A 16,610-nucleotide genomic window follows, 5' to 3' on the forward strand; every position below is an offset into this window, starting at 1 on the left:
TCCCTAGGCCGTATCGCTTCGATACATCGATCGCGCGCGATTCAGACTGCCGCCATTAGAGTCGCGCGACTTTGTCGGAATAAGTTAGTTCCGGTAACGGCTTTTGTTAAACTTGCCTCTCCCCCGCACCAGCTCGTTGTCCTGTACGGTGGATCGCGCTCGAATGCGAATGGAGTTGGCTGGGAAACGAGTCGAATATGGTAATTATTGTCATGATTTACTTGTCGAAAGCGCGAGACTCACGAATGGACTCCGCTTAGACGGTTGGCGGTTAGATCGTTAACCGGTTAGATTGTAGGTTACAAAGGACGTCAATGGCGGATGAGTGTTGAGTAGGTGCGCTTTCGACCAAAAAGGCGCTCAGCGTTTGTATCTGTGATAATGTCTTCATTTGTTTAGATGCTCGCGAGGACCCGAGGATGGAGATCACGGAGACGAGAAAGAGGCAGGAGAGAAAGAGTAGGAGGAGGAGAGAAGAAAAGAAGAACGTGAGCTGAAGCAAAATCGACGCGGAAATGTGAGTGACCAAAAATTCAAATTTCGCTCGAGACATGTCGCGACGTCTGACATTCCATATTTCCATAAATGCTACTATGACTCAAGTGGAACAGAGAAGCACTTTGACATGTCAAAATGACGAAAAAATTATGGAGTCGTGATTGAAAAATTAATTTTTTTAGTGATTTTCTTGTCGTCTTGATATCGTTTTGACGTCATCGTGATTTTTTATTCCACTTGAGGATATCATCGCAATAACGATACATAATACCCAGCCAGAAATGATTCGTTGATCAATGTCGAAACGATGTCTAATCGACATCGAAATCGTGAAATCGACGTCGATTCGACATCGATCGACGAATCATTTCTGGCTGGATATCGAATAATGACTTGAAATAATAATTAAGGAAAAATCGAAACAATGTCTATTATCACGCTGATTGATAGATCGTTTCTAATATCGTTGCATCACTACGGCACCACGTCGTGGTTCGACAATTTCGCTCGCTCGCGTGTTTATTCCCGACGAGCGACAATTATAAATAGTCAGCATGACGAATAATGAAAGATGTAGCGAGCGCGGATCTTTAGACTGAAACTTGCTGTAGAGCTTGCGAGCGAGCGGCTCGGAGGACTGTAGTTAGCGACTATTAATATCATCGATCGGGATCGATAGTTCTGCCTGCGAGGCGTCATAATGATATGGTAGATGGTGCGGATCTCTCTGATACCCCGCCGATACGTCACGTACGCCGGTAACGATGTACAAGTGGCGCCAATAATGCTCGCAAACATCGCGCCCTGCTGTACAATCTGTTATCGTTAACTCGCGCTCGGAACGTCCGCTAATGCCCGCCGCTAATGATCCGATATTAAGAAATAAAAACATGACGTTGCAACGGCGATACGGCATTGTTGCGTTGAAAATGTTCGCCGCGCGAAACTCACCCTCACGCAATCTCATACAGCAACAGCATTCGCTTTCTAAACGGCGAGATTCTTTTCCCGACGACCGTCCGAAAAACCAAGTCCGCTCGACGGTAACGTGCAAACTCTGAATTGGCGTTCCTACGCTTAACTTTGATTGAATAATAATCTGGAATGAGATATTAAACGCGTCCAATACAGAAAACATTTTATTTGTTACCAGTAAATAGATGTCTAAAGAAAAAAATAGTCAGTTACAACAAAAATATATCCAAATAAATTTTCTCGAGAAGTGCATTATCGCTTTAATTAAGCGCTTTAATTAACGATTGGAAACTTTACAATTAGACGAATCCTAATAGTCATTTCTAACTCACATTGAGAGAAAATATCTAAAAAATTAAAAATATTTATTCGATAGGGAATAACATTAAAATTTTTTTTATTTAAATAGAATAAACAATTGTTTTTATTAAAAGCTAAGATTTTAAGAAAATTTATATTTTCTAATTTAGAGAATATTTCATATTAGAGTATAGATAAATGTTATCATTACCCACTTTCTAAATAAATATTTTTTATTTCTTAAATATTTTTTTTCTTATAATGTAGATGAGAAGTTTTATATCTATATAAAGCAACTAAAATCTATAGAGAAACAAAAGAAAATCTATAAAGCAATATTTTTTAAGTCGCGGACTCGTCTTACATCACTCCCGCCTCTCTCTTTTTCTCTTTCTCTCTCTCTTTCTCTCTCTCTCTTTCTCTCTTTCTCTCTCTCTCTCTCTCTCTCTCTCTCTCTCTCGGAAGAGCACTGTCGATTGTCGTACGTTCGCGGTTCGCGCGAAATTACATGTAGGATCGAAATCGCGAGTCCTCGCGTTAATGCCGCGCCGTCTTGATCGTCCCGCTCGATTCACCGGCACGATTCTTACCTCTCGTAAGGACCCTGTAATGCGAAATAATGGGTATCCACCCACTCGATGAAAATTACATGAGACCGCGGGCCCTCGATCCAGCCACTCTCTCTTTCTCGCTCTCTCTCTCCCTCGTGCACCACGAGCGCAGCTGAGAAGCACGTATGCCGCGAAACGGCGCGGGGAGAGCGGGCCGGGAGAGGCGGGGAAGACGTAGGATAATTGTTTAGTAGGTGCGAACACCATAATTAAAATTTAAGAGGATACAGATCCCGAGATACAGCGCCGCACCTTCGCATTGTTGCTGCTCGCGATGCGTCGCGGTGGGCCCCGCCGCAGGTGAGAGACGCTCGCATCTGTTTCTCGCGCGTCGCGTTTACGTGTGTGCACGGTGTTTATTAACGTCCGAGAAATTAACGCTATTCTAATCGATAGTCGAGAAATTATATCTGGTAATTATCGCACCATAACGCGTTATGGAGAGAACTAACGATCACTAATTAACAGTGCACTTTCGTACATTACCAAGTCGAAATTTTGATACCACGTTAATTCTGCGGATTCTGTCGAAAAACGAATGAAGAAGCTCGAGATTCGACACAATGCAAACTTCCTCCCACATTTTGTATTTTACGTATAAATGATTGTTTTACTTTCATTTATTTTTTTCACGCTGAAAGTCGAAGGGCATACAATTTATGATTTTTAGAATTTAAAATATACGAATTTTTGGACTTTAGAATTTTTTAAATTTAGTACTTAATTATCTCAATATTTTACCTGTGTTACATTTTTATTTTTGATATCAATATGAGAGATACATTAATTATGTCATTTAACTACAGAGTTAGAACATGTTAGATAATCAAATATTAAATAATTAATACGATAATATATAGATAACATTAATACGATATTAATACGATAAATAATTAATAAAAATAATGGGTAAACAATGGAATATATTTTTTACTCATAATTGTTTCTTTTTTTTCTTTCGTTTTACATTGAAAATTCTGATAAGAATGATATGAAAATGAAGAAGTTGTAAAAGTAAAAATAGCAATATGTCCAATAATGCTGCGTGTCATAGATATTTAAAATTTTACTCGTTGTAATGACGATAACGTTAAATAACAATGAAAAAAAGGCATCAATAAATAACAACATAATAAAATCGCGACATCATTAAATATAAAAAACAGCGATATTTACAGTAACTTCTAAGGTTGGTATCCGCAATTTGTAGATTATTTACGACTTTTGAGAATGCAATTAATAACATATTCATAATCACGTATTATTATTGAACTGTTAAGACAATTAATATTTCTTGTATAAAATAAACATAGAGATACGCGGCTTAAATTTCAACTCGAGGTGTATCTCTTTTGCTCGATAAGTTCGCTCAACGTTTATTCATATCGGAGATATTACGCACAATAAATAATTTCACGCACCTGAAAATATATGACGCTGGCCGCGTCCTTCGTCCTGGCTTCCAACATCCTGCATTCCGTCCCGTTTCGCACTGACTTCACGCTGATTCTCACTCACGGCACTGACACTCACGCAAACAGCGACGTAGAAGAAACGAGTGTGTTAATTAATGCATTTGAATTAATACACGTTTGAAATTAATATGTCTGAATAAGAGCCCGATTTAATATTTCGAGAACTGACGAAATATTTTTATCATCTAACGGCAATTACAAATAACGAGGAGTTACGATGATATACGGCGTCGCCGGTACGCCGTTCGGCGGCTCGAAGCATGAAGACGCGAACAATACGCGAGTACCAAACATTGAAAAAAACGGGCGGCGTTATCTCGTGTGATTTCGCTGGTCGGCCGACTCCCCTCTCCTTCCCATCACCTCAACGCGCGATCAAACTTCACCGACAATGAGCATTGCTCTAGACGTGTCGCGAATTTCTTCAGAAGTTTTCATTGCGTGTCGAACCGGCGAGCGGCGCGTACGTGTGTCGGTGAGTGTTGATGTCTCATACCCGTGTGTGTGCGTGTCGGCTGATTAGAATATTTCGCAACTCTTACAAGTAACACTACCCAAGTGCCCGCGGATCTTCTTGAAACTTTGCACACATGTAGTACATCGAAAAACATTAGACACGTATTTTTTATTTTGACTAACAAGGCATTTTAAGGTTAGAAAACGCATTCGAAAATTTAACACTCTATAGCACAATGATAACTAACGCTACTCCTGAGCGTCATTCTTTTACAGCTTTTACGACATTATAATAATTTCATTGTCTGAATGTTTCTGAAGTCGCTAATTATAATTTTGACATTAGTTTTGCGAGATTCAAAATAGCGGACCAAAATCGCAGACATTTCAAAGACTTTATTCAAAGTCAGTTTTGAAGAAGTTTTTTAGACCCAGACTATTAAATCCGTAGTGTCAAATTATACTCAATTTGAGTTATTTTTAACCATTCCTATAAGTCGCCACTGCTCCTACTAAATATGTCGTTAATTTAACTAATGTAATAGAGTTAAATAATTTAACTTAAGAAATGTATTAAATTTAACTAAAATTTAGTTTATTTTTTATTATGTGCATGTTAATGTAACCTTTGTTTTAGTAAAAAATGACTTAATATTGTTTTAAATGGGTTGATTAGATGTAGTTTTTTTTTTAAACACATGTTTTGTGTTAAAATAGTAAATTTTGACACACATGATAGTTAAAAATAACTAAATATTATTTAACTCAAGAAATTGGTTTAAATTTGACCCTCCAATATTTAACAGTGCATGATTACAATTACAAACTAATGTCAAAATCATAATTAGCTACTTTAGAAACATTCAGACAATGAAATTATAATAGAATAATGTCGTAAAAGCTGTAAAAGAATGACGCTCAGCAGTAACGTTAGTTATCATTGTGCTATAGAGTGTTAAATTTTCGAATGCATTTTCTAACCTTAAAATACCTTGTTAGCCAAAATAAAAAAGTACGTGTCTAATGTTTTTCGATGTACTACATGTGTGCAAAGTTTTAAAAAGATTGGCGTGTGGCACTTGGGTAATTATTACTTGTTAGTAATTATAATCAATCGGGTTGTTCTCCGTATCGTTCCGTATCACTCGTGCGATTAGAGTATTTCATCGACTCTTGTGATATTAAAACGCGCTCTCATCGGGATCGCATTAATTGACAAGTGTTTCTCCAATTGAGTCGCGTTTATGCGAGTGTCAGTGAACTACGATGGAGTATCTAAAGCAACCAAGAGCCATCAGGATACTGAATCGGGAATCCAGGAGGGAGGACGCGAGCAGAGTTACATCGTATATTTTCAGGTGCGTTAAATTATTTATTGTGCCATAATTTTGACGAACGTTCGACGAAGTCTCCGAAAATGAGGAGACATGTCGAGTCGAAATTTAGGGCGGCATTCGTGGTATGTCATCGCTACAAACAATTGTAGCTTTATAAATTTTGTGTCCATTTATTAATTCGCATCTATATTTAGTTTGTACAAGAAATATTACTCCGAGTATCTACGTAACAGTGTGCAATCAATTATGATGAATTAATCTCAAAGATTATTTAAGAATTGTGCTCTCGATTAAATAGTTCCAAACTATGAATGCCGACCTTAGAATTTTATATAAATTTCGCAAATGCTGATTTTTACATCTAATAATGCTTCTCAGAGAAATATCGAGCAGGACCTTATTTGTATCTTCAAATATTTTCTTTGCATTGCTGCTCAGTCTTGTTTTATTGTGCCGAATATAAATTTAGATCTCTGTTGGTAAATAATATTGTTGGAGTTTACGCTCCTTTATTTTGTCATTAACTCCGTAATTTAACATGTTAACTGTCACAGTGGTTTCACACATGAATTGCTGTAAATCTTAATTAAAATTCGGATAATTGAAAAATTATGATAAATACATACACCTACTCTGATGTATATATTTATCAACTAATTTCCTTAACTTCTTATCGACTACGATATTTGATTCTTTAGCTGCGATTAGTCACGCTTTACGCACATATCAATGAGACTTTTCTAGCGCGCGATTAATATGTTAATTATTCAATAATAAATTGTTATATATATGGAATGATATTATATAATAATAAATTCTTAAATAATTAATTATTGAATATCTGCTTACATCGCATGTTATAATTGCAGTTGAATAAATTGCATAATTAATACATTGCTCCTTGAGAGATAAATATTAAATGCTGATTGAATATTCAAGTAATTGAATATAAATATTTCTGAGAGATAAGTTCTTCCTCGAGTCTCAACGCGAAAGGAAGACTGCAGCAAATAATCATTCGTAATACAATTTCTCAAGCTTCTTCATCCGTCCGTCAAGTTCGATAGAAGTTGCAGCATGAATGTAGAACCAAAGTTTCAATTCAGACTAAATATTCGCCGTGAATCGTCTTTATATTTACACTGAATAAATATATTGTTCATCTCCGCAAATTGAACAAGGCTGTAACGTGGAATTAACGGTTTTACACAGCATCTGTGTTCTAATTACGCGCACGTAATTTTGTTATCGAATGTACAGACTTAGATTAACTCTTGGCTGCGCGTATCTCGCGCTGCGCCGTAATGTAGTCACGATAATGATAGTTAGGCAAAAACACGGGTTCGGAAAGGAGAAAATCGCCAGGTGCGTTGCGCACGGGCCCCCCCGTGAACCGTCTAGCCATTTAAATTAGTCGAGAGCAGGCTCCTTTCAAAAATTAATTGACGTATCGATTGGGGCGTCCCGCAGACACATTGTAACGTCGGCGGTAGTGCCAGGACTTCGGTTTACACTGCCGTATAAACAACGGTCGAATAATGACGTCGCGTTTCTTCTCGAAGCGTGATTAGGCGCGGTGTGCATGAGGAAAGCGAGTATCATTATCAATCCTTGACCAGAAAACAAGGAAAAAAGAAAACACAAGGACTATCGTCCATTAAATCTCATTCCGCTTATTCATTAAGTTTTACTGTGCACTGAGAAAAAATTTACTACACTGAGGGAAATGTCTGATGATACTAACCAGAATTCTATTTAGGTTTACCAAATAGTATGGTGAATAATTGTATAACAAGATATTTAGTCAATGATACCAAACTATCTGGTGAGCGCATTGTTTAAGTAGCATTACAGTGTTGCTTAAATACGTTTACGAAACCGTCTGGTACAGCATAAAATTGTGATAATTGAAATAATAAAACCTAACCTAAAATCTAACTATATTATGTGTATATAATTTTCATATATTTACTTCTAAATTCATCGACATGTTTTAAGAAATTCCATTCTTCCTAATATCTGACGGTTTCAGCGTCCATTCTTTTATAGCATCGACGTCTTTACAAATTAGTATAGATGAAAAAGGAAACGTCGCAGCGAGTAACAATTAACTATCGCGTCAATAATATCACCGTCTAGAGAGAATTACCAAACTATCTAGATGCCTATAATTAAATGTCTCGATATTGATATTGATTACTAGATGCGTCGAGGCATTGTAATCAGAATATTGGACATGTGAATCAGATATCGCATATAAATTCACCATATTACTTTACCAAACCATTTCTCTCAGTGTTAATTTCAAAAAACGTTTGTTTGGATAGTACTGTGAAGATATTTGTTTAAATTAAGTAATTATTTTCTAAAATTGAATAAAGAAGTTTTAAATATAAATTTGTTTCTTTAATTTTAGAAAATAATTATTTAATTTAAACAAATATCTTTATAGTACTATCCAAACAAATTTGAAATTTTTTGAAATTTAGTAAATTTTTTCTCAGTGTGCATTAAAATTCACTTGATCGTAATTCGTTGCTACTGAACTATTTCTCACTGTCGATACCGCGACTCCTGCGACGTCATCGACGGAAGAATGTGCACTTTTATGAGATCTACACCTCGCAACGGCGAAGCGTAATTGCTACTCGTACTCGGCGGTAATTACCGGAGCTCGATGTGAATCGCGACATAACCGCGTGATTCGCGACTAACAAAATGAAATGAAAAAAAAAATACCCCAAAATAATGGGTGTCGCAAGACAGATCGGGCACTAAGATCGCGCGGAGATAACGACGACCGTTCGGCAAACGAAAAAACTCGTTGCGAGTTCAATACGTGCAAATTATCGAGCCGCCGAGTCGACGAGACATCCTTTCGCGCGCGCGCGACGATCGCACACACCACTCCGTCCAGTTGCTCTCGTTGCATTCTTCATATTCGCTCGGGCCGGGTGCCGCGCAAGAATGTCGAGCGTGCGACGCGATTGGGACGGACGTGCCGGATAATATAATAACGAACAAGGGACACGCGGATATAAAAATAAACGGCCGTGCGAGAGAGGGAAAGAGAGCGGGCAACTCGACGCGCCACACGCAGAGACCACGCGCGCGGGCGCGAGACGTGTTTATAGTAATGAGCCTTGTCGTTATTTGTCCAGCGAAGGGGATTTATCGAGATACCTCGTGAGATCTTGTTGCTCGATCTTTCCCTCCCTCGATGCAGTGTGTGTCCGTTTATTTTCTCCGCTGGTCTCCGCTAGCCTCTCCCTCGCACCGTCCGCCAGGTTGTTAACTTTCTCGCGCCTACGACACCCTGTGCAACGAAAAAACGAACGAGGGGAGGGAGGAAGGGATCGATTTTATTGGTGACGAGAAAGGGGGAGAGGTACCACGCGTGGCGTCGCGACACAACCGTCTCGAACTCCGAGATGATCTATTCTCGATGAGATATCTTCCTCGTTCGGACAGTATGAAAGCGAGAAAGAGAGGGAGGGGGAGAGAGAGAGAGAGAGAGAGAGAGAGAGAGAGAGAGAGAGAGCTAGATGGTCGAATAATTTTCGAGTTGGCTCGAGTTGGAAAAATAAGATTTCGTCGAAATAAAAATCAGCGATGTGTGTGTGCTGAAAAAAAAATGTTTGGCACTTGTAAGTATAATCATACAGAGAAATAATCACTATAAATTACGGTCAAGACAGGAAAACTATTTTTTATTAAATTTTATTATTGCGTTAATGATAATAAATTTATATGCATATTACTGTCACTTTTGTGTTGGAACAATCAAAAATATAATTTGGTTCAAAAACAACTATAATTTTAATTAGATCAACCACTTTTTTCTTTCTGCATACACAAGGGAAATTTCTGTAGTAAAAATTACTACATAATGTTATAACCGAGGAATGGAGATCGACATTCAGTAATTGAATATCCTTTCATCTTTATACGTATTATTTACATTTTAGAAACTGTAATGTATTATTAAAAAATTTGCTAGGTTTCTAGCGAAATTTACTAAGTTTCTTAGCGAAACAAATCTTACTGTCTAGTCTCTTGCACTATGCTATATTGAAAGAAAAAATATCTGAGAAATAAAAAATCTTTATTCGGCGACAACATATTTACTTTATTTATTTTTACTTAAGAATTTAAATGCTTCCATTTAAAAATTTAAATAGAATAAATAACTGTTTTTGTAAAAAATTAAAGTTTTTAGAAAACGTATATTTTCTTATTTAAAAAAGATTTTGTATTAATACCAGTAAATGTTATTAGTACACTCCCACGGGATAAGTATATTTTATTTATTAGATATTTTTTCTGTATCAGTGCAGAAAAATATTAAAATTAAAAAGAATTTATATGAAAAATAAAGAAAATTATAATACATTTTCTCCATGTTCGTTCATGAGAAACGTGTAACGTTTACGCGATATCGCACTAACGCAAAAGTAAACGAAAGGAATTAATATATTATTTTGTTCGGCAGTTAGATAATACCTTAATTGATCGTGATTACATATTCGTAAACGCATTACTTCGCAAAAACGTAATCTTATCACGCGCATTAATTAAACGTAATTCCGAACAGGTAATTGCAATTTAATAACATTATCAGCGCGATATTTTTGCAAACAGACGAGCGAATTCAGGCTGAATAATAGAGAAATGATTTGTCGCGCCTCTCTGCGCGCAAATTACGACGTGTTTGTAAATCCCGGCTGTTTATCGATTTCCCTCCCATTCAGCGATAAAATTAAATTAATGTAATTTTACAAAACGATCGTTTTTAATGGTTATTTACGCAAAATATCAGGGACGTTATCACGTTCGCTTGTGATACCCGTCGATTCGCGCGCGTATGACCGTAAAATCCGTTTCGCACGATTAATTCGTTCTCGCGTACCGTCCGAGTGGAATCCTCCTGAAGAAGGAGGATCGATGTTGCGCCGCGAACGTACATATATTTCGTCTATCGCACGCACTAACGCTCCCTGACAGTTCTCCGTGTGGCAGCCGCCATCGTGGCTGGCAACCGCAGCGAGTTTCAATAAGAAGGCGAACCGAACCGGTGTGCAGGTCGCCGTGCGTGCACGGGATATCGCGCCTTATTCGCGAATAAGGTGCACGTCAACGTGACTAAGGAGGCCTCGTTACCATAATCGTCCAGGCTCGAGGTGTATTCTTAAATCTGGCAAGCCAACACCTAAACACGGTCATCATCGCTTCGCGGTATAATAAGATCACATCGCGGCCGGGGCCCGTACGCCAGGCCCCTTTCCCTCCCCCCACCCTCCTGCCCCATTCTCCCACCACCCTGCGTGACCCTCGTGGCCCGACGATACGCGTCAGGTCGATTCAGTCAGAATGACGTTTCTCCCGCGAACGGCGTTCTTGCCGAAAACTGTCGTGAAACCCGACACCGCTTTCGCTTTGCTGCTCTCCAACAGGCAGGGGGAGGGGGTGAGTTCAATCCCCGACGACAATCGCGAAATTTTTTAGGTTTGATATGAAAACTTTTAATATCAAGATATTTCAGAAATTTTTAACAAGCCTACTTTATGGCACTCCCGACGAAATTTATCTCATAGTCCTAGTCAGATTAATCTCAAACAGTTATCTGATTAATATAATACGATGTCATCAGATTCTGATCGAAGTCATGTGACGCACCGTGACAACCAAGGCCTTGCTAAGAATAAGGATTATGAATAATTAAGACCTTATTTATAATTAGAACCAAATAATACATCAGCTTGTACAAACCAGATAACCGATTAGAATCAACTTCAGAACCATAGGATAAATTTCTAGTCAGTATCTTTTCTCGAGAGAGAGGAAAAAATCGAAGTGGAGAATAATCAAAGAGATATAGAAATGCACACATAAATATTCTCTCCTTTGGAAAATCCTACGAATATGAACTTTACAGCGCGACATTCCGTGCGATCGATGCTACTGATAGAGCAGGAAGTTGCTCAATTGACGGCTGCAGAAATTACGCAAATCGCGAACGCGCCGTACGTAAACGTAAGTAAACTCGCAAACCCGTCGGGCTACGCAGTTGAGAAAATTCGGCTTCTCAAGCGGCGAGAGGTTGTGGTGTTGGTCTCGGCCGAATCGGCCTGATGCTATTTAAGAGCGACGAGATGGACGAGCGAGATGATTACTGGCGGTTTAAAGATGATCCGCCGATCGAGGGACGCCTACTCGGATACCTGCAGTTTGCCGCGCGCTTATTAAGGTTATCCTTCCGTCGGATCACTGTAATACGCTCGTAATGTGTGACAATTCGGATGATTTGCATCCTCGGACGCGGAAGACATAAAGCCATCAAGCGGGGCAATCACGCGGCTCCGGCTCGGAGGTGCATCGATCTATTAAGCGTCTTCGCGAAAACTGCAAGGCGCACGCACGTGTGCCCCATGGATCAAATTACTTTGCCGAGTACACTCCCCTCTTTTCTTTTCCTTCTTCCTTCTTTACTTTTTCTCTCTCTCTCTCGCGCACGCACACACACACACACACACACACGCGCGAACGTTCCCCTCTTTTCTTTTTTTTTTCCTTTTTTTAATTTCGTACGCGCGTCCACTCGCGCGGGGAAAAAATTGATTCGCGAACGGGTAGACGGAAGACTACCCTAGAGGGGAGGGAGCACACTATTGGCTTCGCGAAAACGATGTGGGGCTCGTATAATATAATCAGACGCGATCAGCCACGGGAACGTCCGGGGTTACGTGCATAATTATAACGTCGCGAAAATTATGCGCGCGTAATTACCCGTGTTCTTCTCTCGGTCGAAATAATTTATTTCACGTTATTTTAGAACAACGTTCCGCGCGCATAAGAATAATAACGCTTTTTCATAAACAGACAGAAATGGCGGCAGGCGAAAGGAAACGTGATCATTTCAAACGTGCGATATTATGGTTTGTGTTTATATTTGTCATTATTGGTTGCTTTCCAACAAGAGACACAAGTCGACACAAACATCATTCTATCTTTGTTCCACATTTAGTGAGTAACAAAGATAGGATGATACTTGTGTCGACTTGTGTCTCTTGTTGGAAAGCAACCATTGTTGCTCGCGTGAGATTCTATGTAATGAAAAAGGCAATTTATTCGATCAATTTTGTCGGGGAGAGATTTTTTTTGCTATGCAAATGTAATGGAGTGTGATTATGTTGCGTGGATTATCACGTGATTATAAGCTCTCACGCTATTCGCTTAGATTAAGTAGTCCTACGATTAACGTCTACGTTCACTCAAGAAAGATAAGCGTAACGAACACATTTCTACGAATTAATCACTTCATTTTAAAAATCGAATATCTAATATAAATTATCTTGTATATTCTTTTCGTCCATATCAGCAGTTATACTGGCTATTAGAAAATAATATTTTTTTATTTAAAGACAATTTCTAAATTTCCCTGAATTTCACTCAGAACGAATGAAAAGTGGCAATATTTTCACTCAAAATGACAGTGAAAATTCTGCTACTCGAGATCACAAAAGTGAATGTTTATCTCAAACTTAGAATGAAGTCTTAATCCAATAAGAGTGAATGTTTCAATCGATTAGATTGAATTTGTTCTTGTAACGATAAAAAGTATATCAAATTCGCTCTTCTATTTCGAGTGAAAATATTCACTCGACGATTTAAGTCGGTATTGATAGTCGTTACTTGTCAAAACTTGTCTCACGTGAAATACCAAGATTTTTATTCAGAATTAGACTCAAATTTTTCAGTTGAATTATGACATATATGTCATTATACTTGTAATCGCGACTCAACTGGAAAACTTTCATCTAACTTTGAGCTCAAATCTGAGTATCATCTTACTTGGGAGGAGTTTTAAGTAACGATTATTAATACGGGTCTCAGAAAAAATTTACTCTATGTGTGAGCGAAGAACTACTCAAATTCGAGTGACTCGATGGTCACTCCACTTTCTAAGTGAAATTTCACCTCGAAAGATTCAGAGAGTATAATTTTGCGAAATGTCTCCTGTAGTTTTATTGAATCTCGCGACAAACAGCACGAACGAAAAATGAAGTATCGTGGGATTTCTCACGAATTGTCGGGGTATAACTGGTCGTCGTGTCGGTCGGAGGAGGCGTTCGAAGTTGCAGGTACGCGCAGACGCGTTAATGGCCGCGAAAGAGAGAACGAGAGAGGAGGCGTCGATGTCATTTCTTGTTTGCGATGTGTTGTTGCCGGCGTGAGATATATCGAGCCTAATGACAGGCCGCTTCGTGCCGCCATGCGGCATCCTCACGCCCCACGAGAGCGTCCGTGTTTTTCTTCTCTTTTTCGCTTTGCGAAATTTTCTTTTCCGATGCGCGCCACTTGAATTCTGAATCACCCGCCGCTTTCGGAGACGAAAGAGTAATTACTTTAATTTGAAACATTATCCCGTTTCATAATTTCACTCGCGAGTCGCGTAAACCATTCGTGTGCAATTAACTCATTTCACGACGCACGACTCGCGGCATCTGCTGATAATTAATAGCACCACGCTGTAACTTTGACGATCAGGATAGATTCGACAGGCGGAAGTAAATTTAAATCCGAGGGGAATTGATTATAACAAGGTAACGCGCAGTACTTATGGCGACGGCGTACATAAATTAAGGGTACTTTCTGCTCATGTCGACGCACCTCCAGTGTGCTAAACAGCGCTCGTTTATATTCCCTGTCGCTGCTTCGAGGAGTCAACGCTAAATGGATGTTCTTGTAATGAACGAGGATCGATTGGATTGTGTTTTCAGGCGCGGACCGAGCAGTTCGGCACCCGAGACATATAACGATAATAATAGCTTTTAATTTAGAAATTTCGGAATATAAATAGTATTATATTTAAACGGAAATTTCGGAATATAAATAGCATTATATTCAAACGCAAATTTCGAAATATAAATAATATTATATTCAAACGGAAATTTCGGAATATAAATAGTATTATATTCAAACGTTATAATATTTTTATTTTAGCACGATACGCCAAAAGTGTTAAAAATCAAAGAATATTACGGCGATAACAGATTATTTATCCATAAGAATTTTCGAAAATTGAATTACACACACATTCGCATGCGTGATAATGAATATTCAATCGGGCGTGACGTTATCGTAAGAAAAACCGCGTGTATCGAACGGGAAGAAAAAGAACGATCAAGATGCGTCCTCCGACGCGGTGGATGGTGGTGCGAATGTTAAAGCCCGCCAAGTATCACGTCGGAGGAGGTAAGTGGCAAGAGGGACAGGCGAGGAGAACGAGCGAGGGGCGCGTCCCGGGCCCTTGGGCCCCGTCATAAACAATAGCGAGGAGTAATTGATTCTCTAATAACTTAACGCGCGCCAGCACGAGTCGGCCACTAACAGCCTTAGGTAGGCATAATGTATTACGGCCGGCAACAACTCGACTGCTCCACGCCGAGGTAGGAGCGGAGGACGACGCGCTTCGACGAGGAGCACCGCGGGGTCTGCTGCGCGCGCGCGCGCGTGTGTGTGTGTGTGTGTGTGGGACCCGTCGAGATTTAAGGCCCCGCGCCGATAATAAAGCAGCCACCCTTGGAAAATGCCGTCGGCCGCGAGGAAACCCGCCACCTCCTCCGCGCGCGCCGAGATATACGATCGCCGCTCGATCCCGCTTCCTCCTGCTCGATCGATGAGAGCCCGATGCGCTGCTTATCGCGTTCCGCTCCGATCTCTCGCGGCCATCACAGCTGCATTTTCGCGCGTCTCATCGTCGTCGTGCCGCGTCGGGTCCGATGGAGATGGCGCGAAGGACGAGGGAGGTAATTCGTCTCGGACGGTTCGCAAATCCGCGGCGCAGGTGCAATACGTGAAATTATTGCGATTCGTTGTTAATCGAGTTACTGCCGGAGACTTATTACGTCATCAATTCTCATTCATTAAATATCAAACTCGGCGCGCGAAACCGATGATACAAAATCGTCTGACGATGATTTCAGCTCGTCAAACATCCGAGCCCGTCGTTTCCCGGTGTACCTCCTCGGTTCGGACCTACGGATCCTCTCTTGGTTCGCCGTGATAAATCACCCGATTGCTTTCTAATAGTGTCCGCGGTCCCAGCGAACGATACTCGCGCGACAGAGCGTCCGCACACTCACACATACGTCCACACAGTCTTGCACGTGCGCGCGCGCACACACACACACACACACATCGTTGCGTTGCTGCAACGCCGGCTCGGACGCGAAGACTAAGGCTGCGATGGGTGGTCGATCGCGCATGAATGTTTCATGGCTCCTAACTATCCACGAAACATGATCGATGGCCGGTTAGCACTCCACTCTCTCGCCGGCCCCTCGCGCTCTCGCATCCACCACACACGCACCCGCTCGCGAGCGCGTGCGGGTGTGCGCTGCGCCTGCCTGCACCAGGCGTAGTTCATAAATACGCAGCCATTTGGCAGTAAATCTTGGTAGCCACCGAAGAGAGAGAGAGAAAGAGAGAGAGAGAGAGAGAGAGAGAGAGAGAGAGAGAGAGAGAGAAAGAGACAGAGAAAGCGGTGGTGGTCTCTCTCGTTCTCGCATCTCGCTTCTTCATGGCGTTCCTCGTTGTTAATTACCGTGTTTTAACACCTAGGCCCCACACCACTCTCGCCCCGAGCTCCTCGTCTCTTTCCTCTCGTCTCTCTCCTCTCCTCTATGGTGGCTACTCCCGCGGCACCCTCCACGTCCTTCTACGGCCAGGGCCGTCTGCAGGTTTGATATGCTCTCCTACGATCTCGCGCACCTAGAACCTCATGTTAGATTTTAATCTGATGCCCGATACTAAGGCGTAGGATGCAATTAGTATTTCCTCAGTCGTGAGGGGATTCGATTTGGGTATCGCGAGCGAGAGTATCGCGGAATAAATAGAAAACCTCTCTCTCTCTCTCTCTCTCTCTCTCTCTCTCTCTCTCTCTCTCTCTCTGTCTC

The 16,610-nt window shown here is 40.6% G+C and overlaps 1 protein-coding gene across 4 annotated transcripts in view; it reads left to right on the top strand.

Annotated features, from left to right (window-relative positions):
• The first annotated feature begins 54 nt into the window (after nt 1-54).
• LOC116846492 (homeobox protein SIX1-like) overlaps nt 55-16,610 on the top strand; it is a 94,994-nt gene continuing 78,438 nt past the window's right edge. For 2 of the 4 annotated variants that reach the window (XM_032820401.1, XM_032820402.1), the window contains exons 1-2: nt 55-200; nt 400-517. Coding sequence is in view for 1 of the 4 variants with exons in the window: in XM_032820400.1 (XP_032676291.1) it covers nt 5,560-5,673 (114 nt within the window). In the remaining 3 variants the exon portion in view is untranslated. Of the gene's footprint in view, nt 201-399; nt 518-5,397; nt 5,674-16,610 lie in introns of those variants that run through there. The other 2 variants (XM_032820400.1, XM_032820403.1) reach the window with 2 other exon arrangements.

Source organism: Odontomachus brunneus, unplaced genomic scaffold (assembly GCF_010583005.1).
Source record: "Odontomachus brunneus isolate Ranch 3 - 2012 unplaced genomic scaffold, Obru_v1 Obru_scaffold_065, whole genome shotgun sequence".
Taxonomy (NCBI): domain Eukaryota; kingdom Metazoa; phylum Arthropoda; class Insecta; order Hymenoptera; family Formicidae; genus Odontomachus; species Odontomachus brunneus.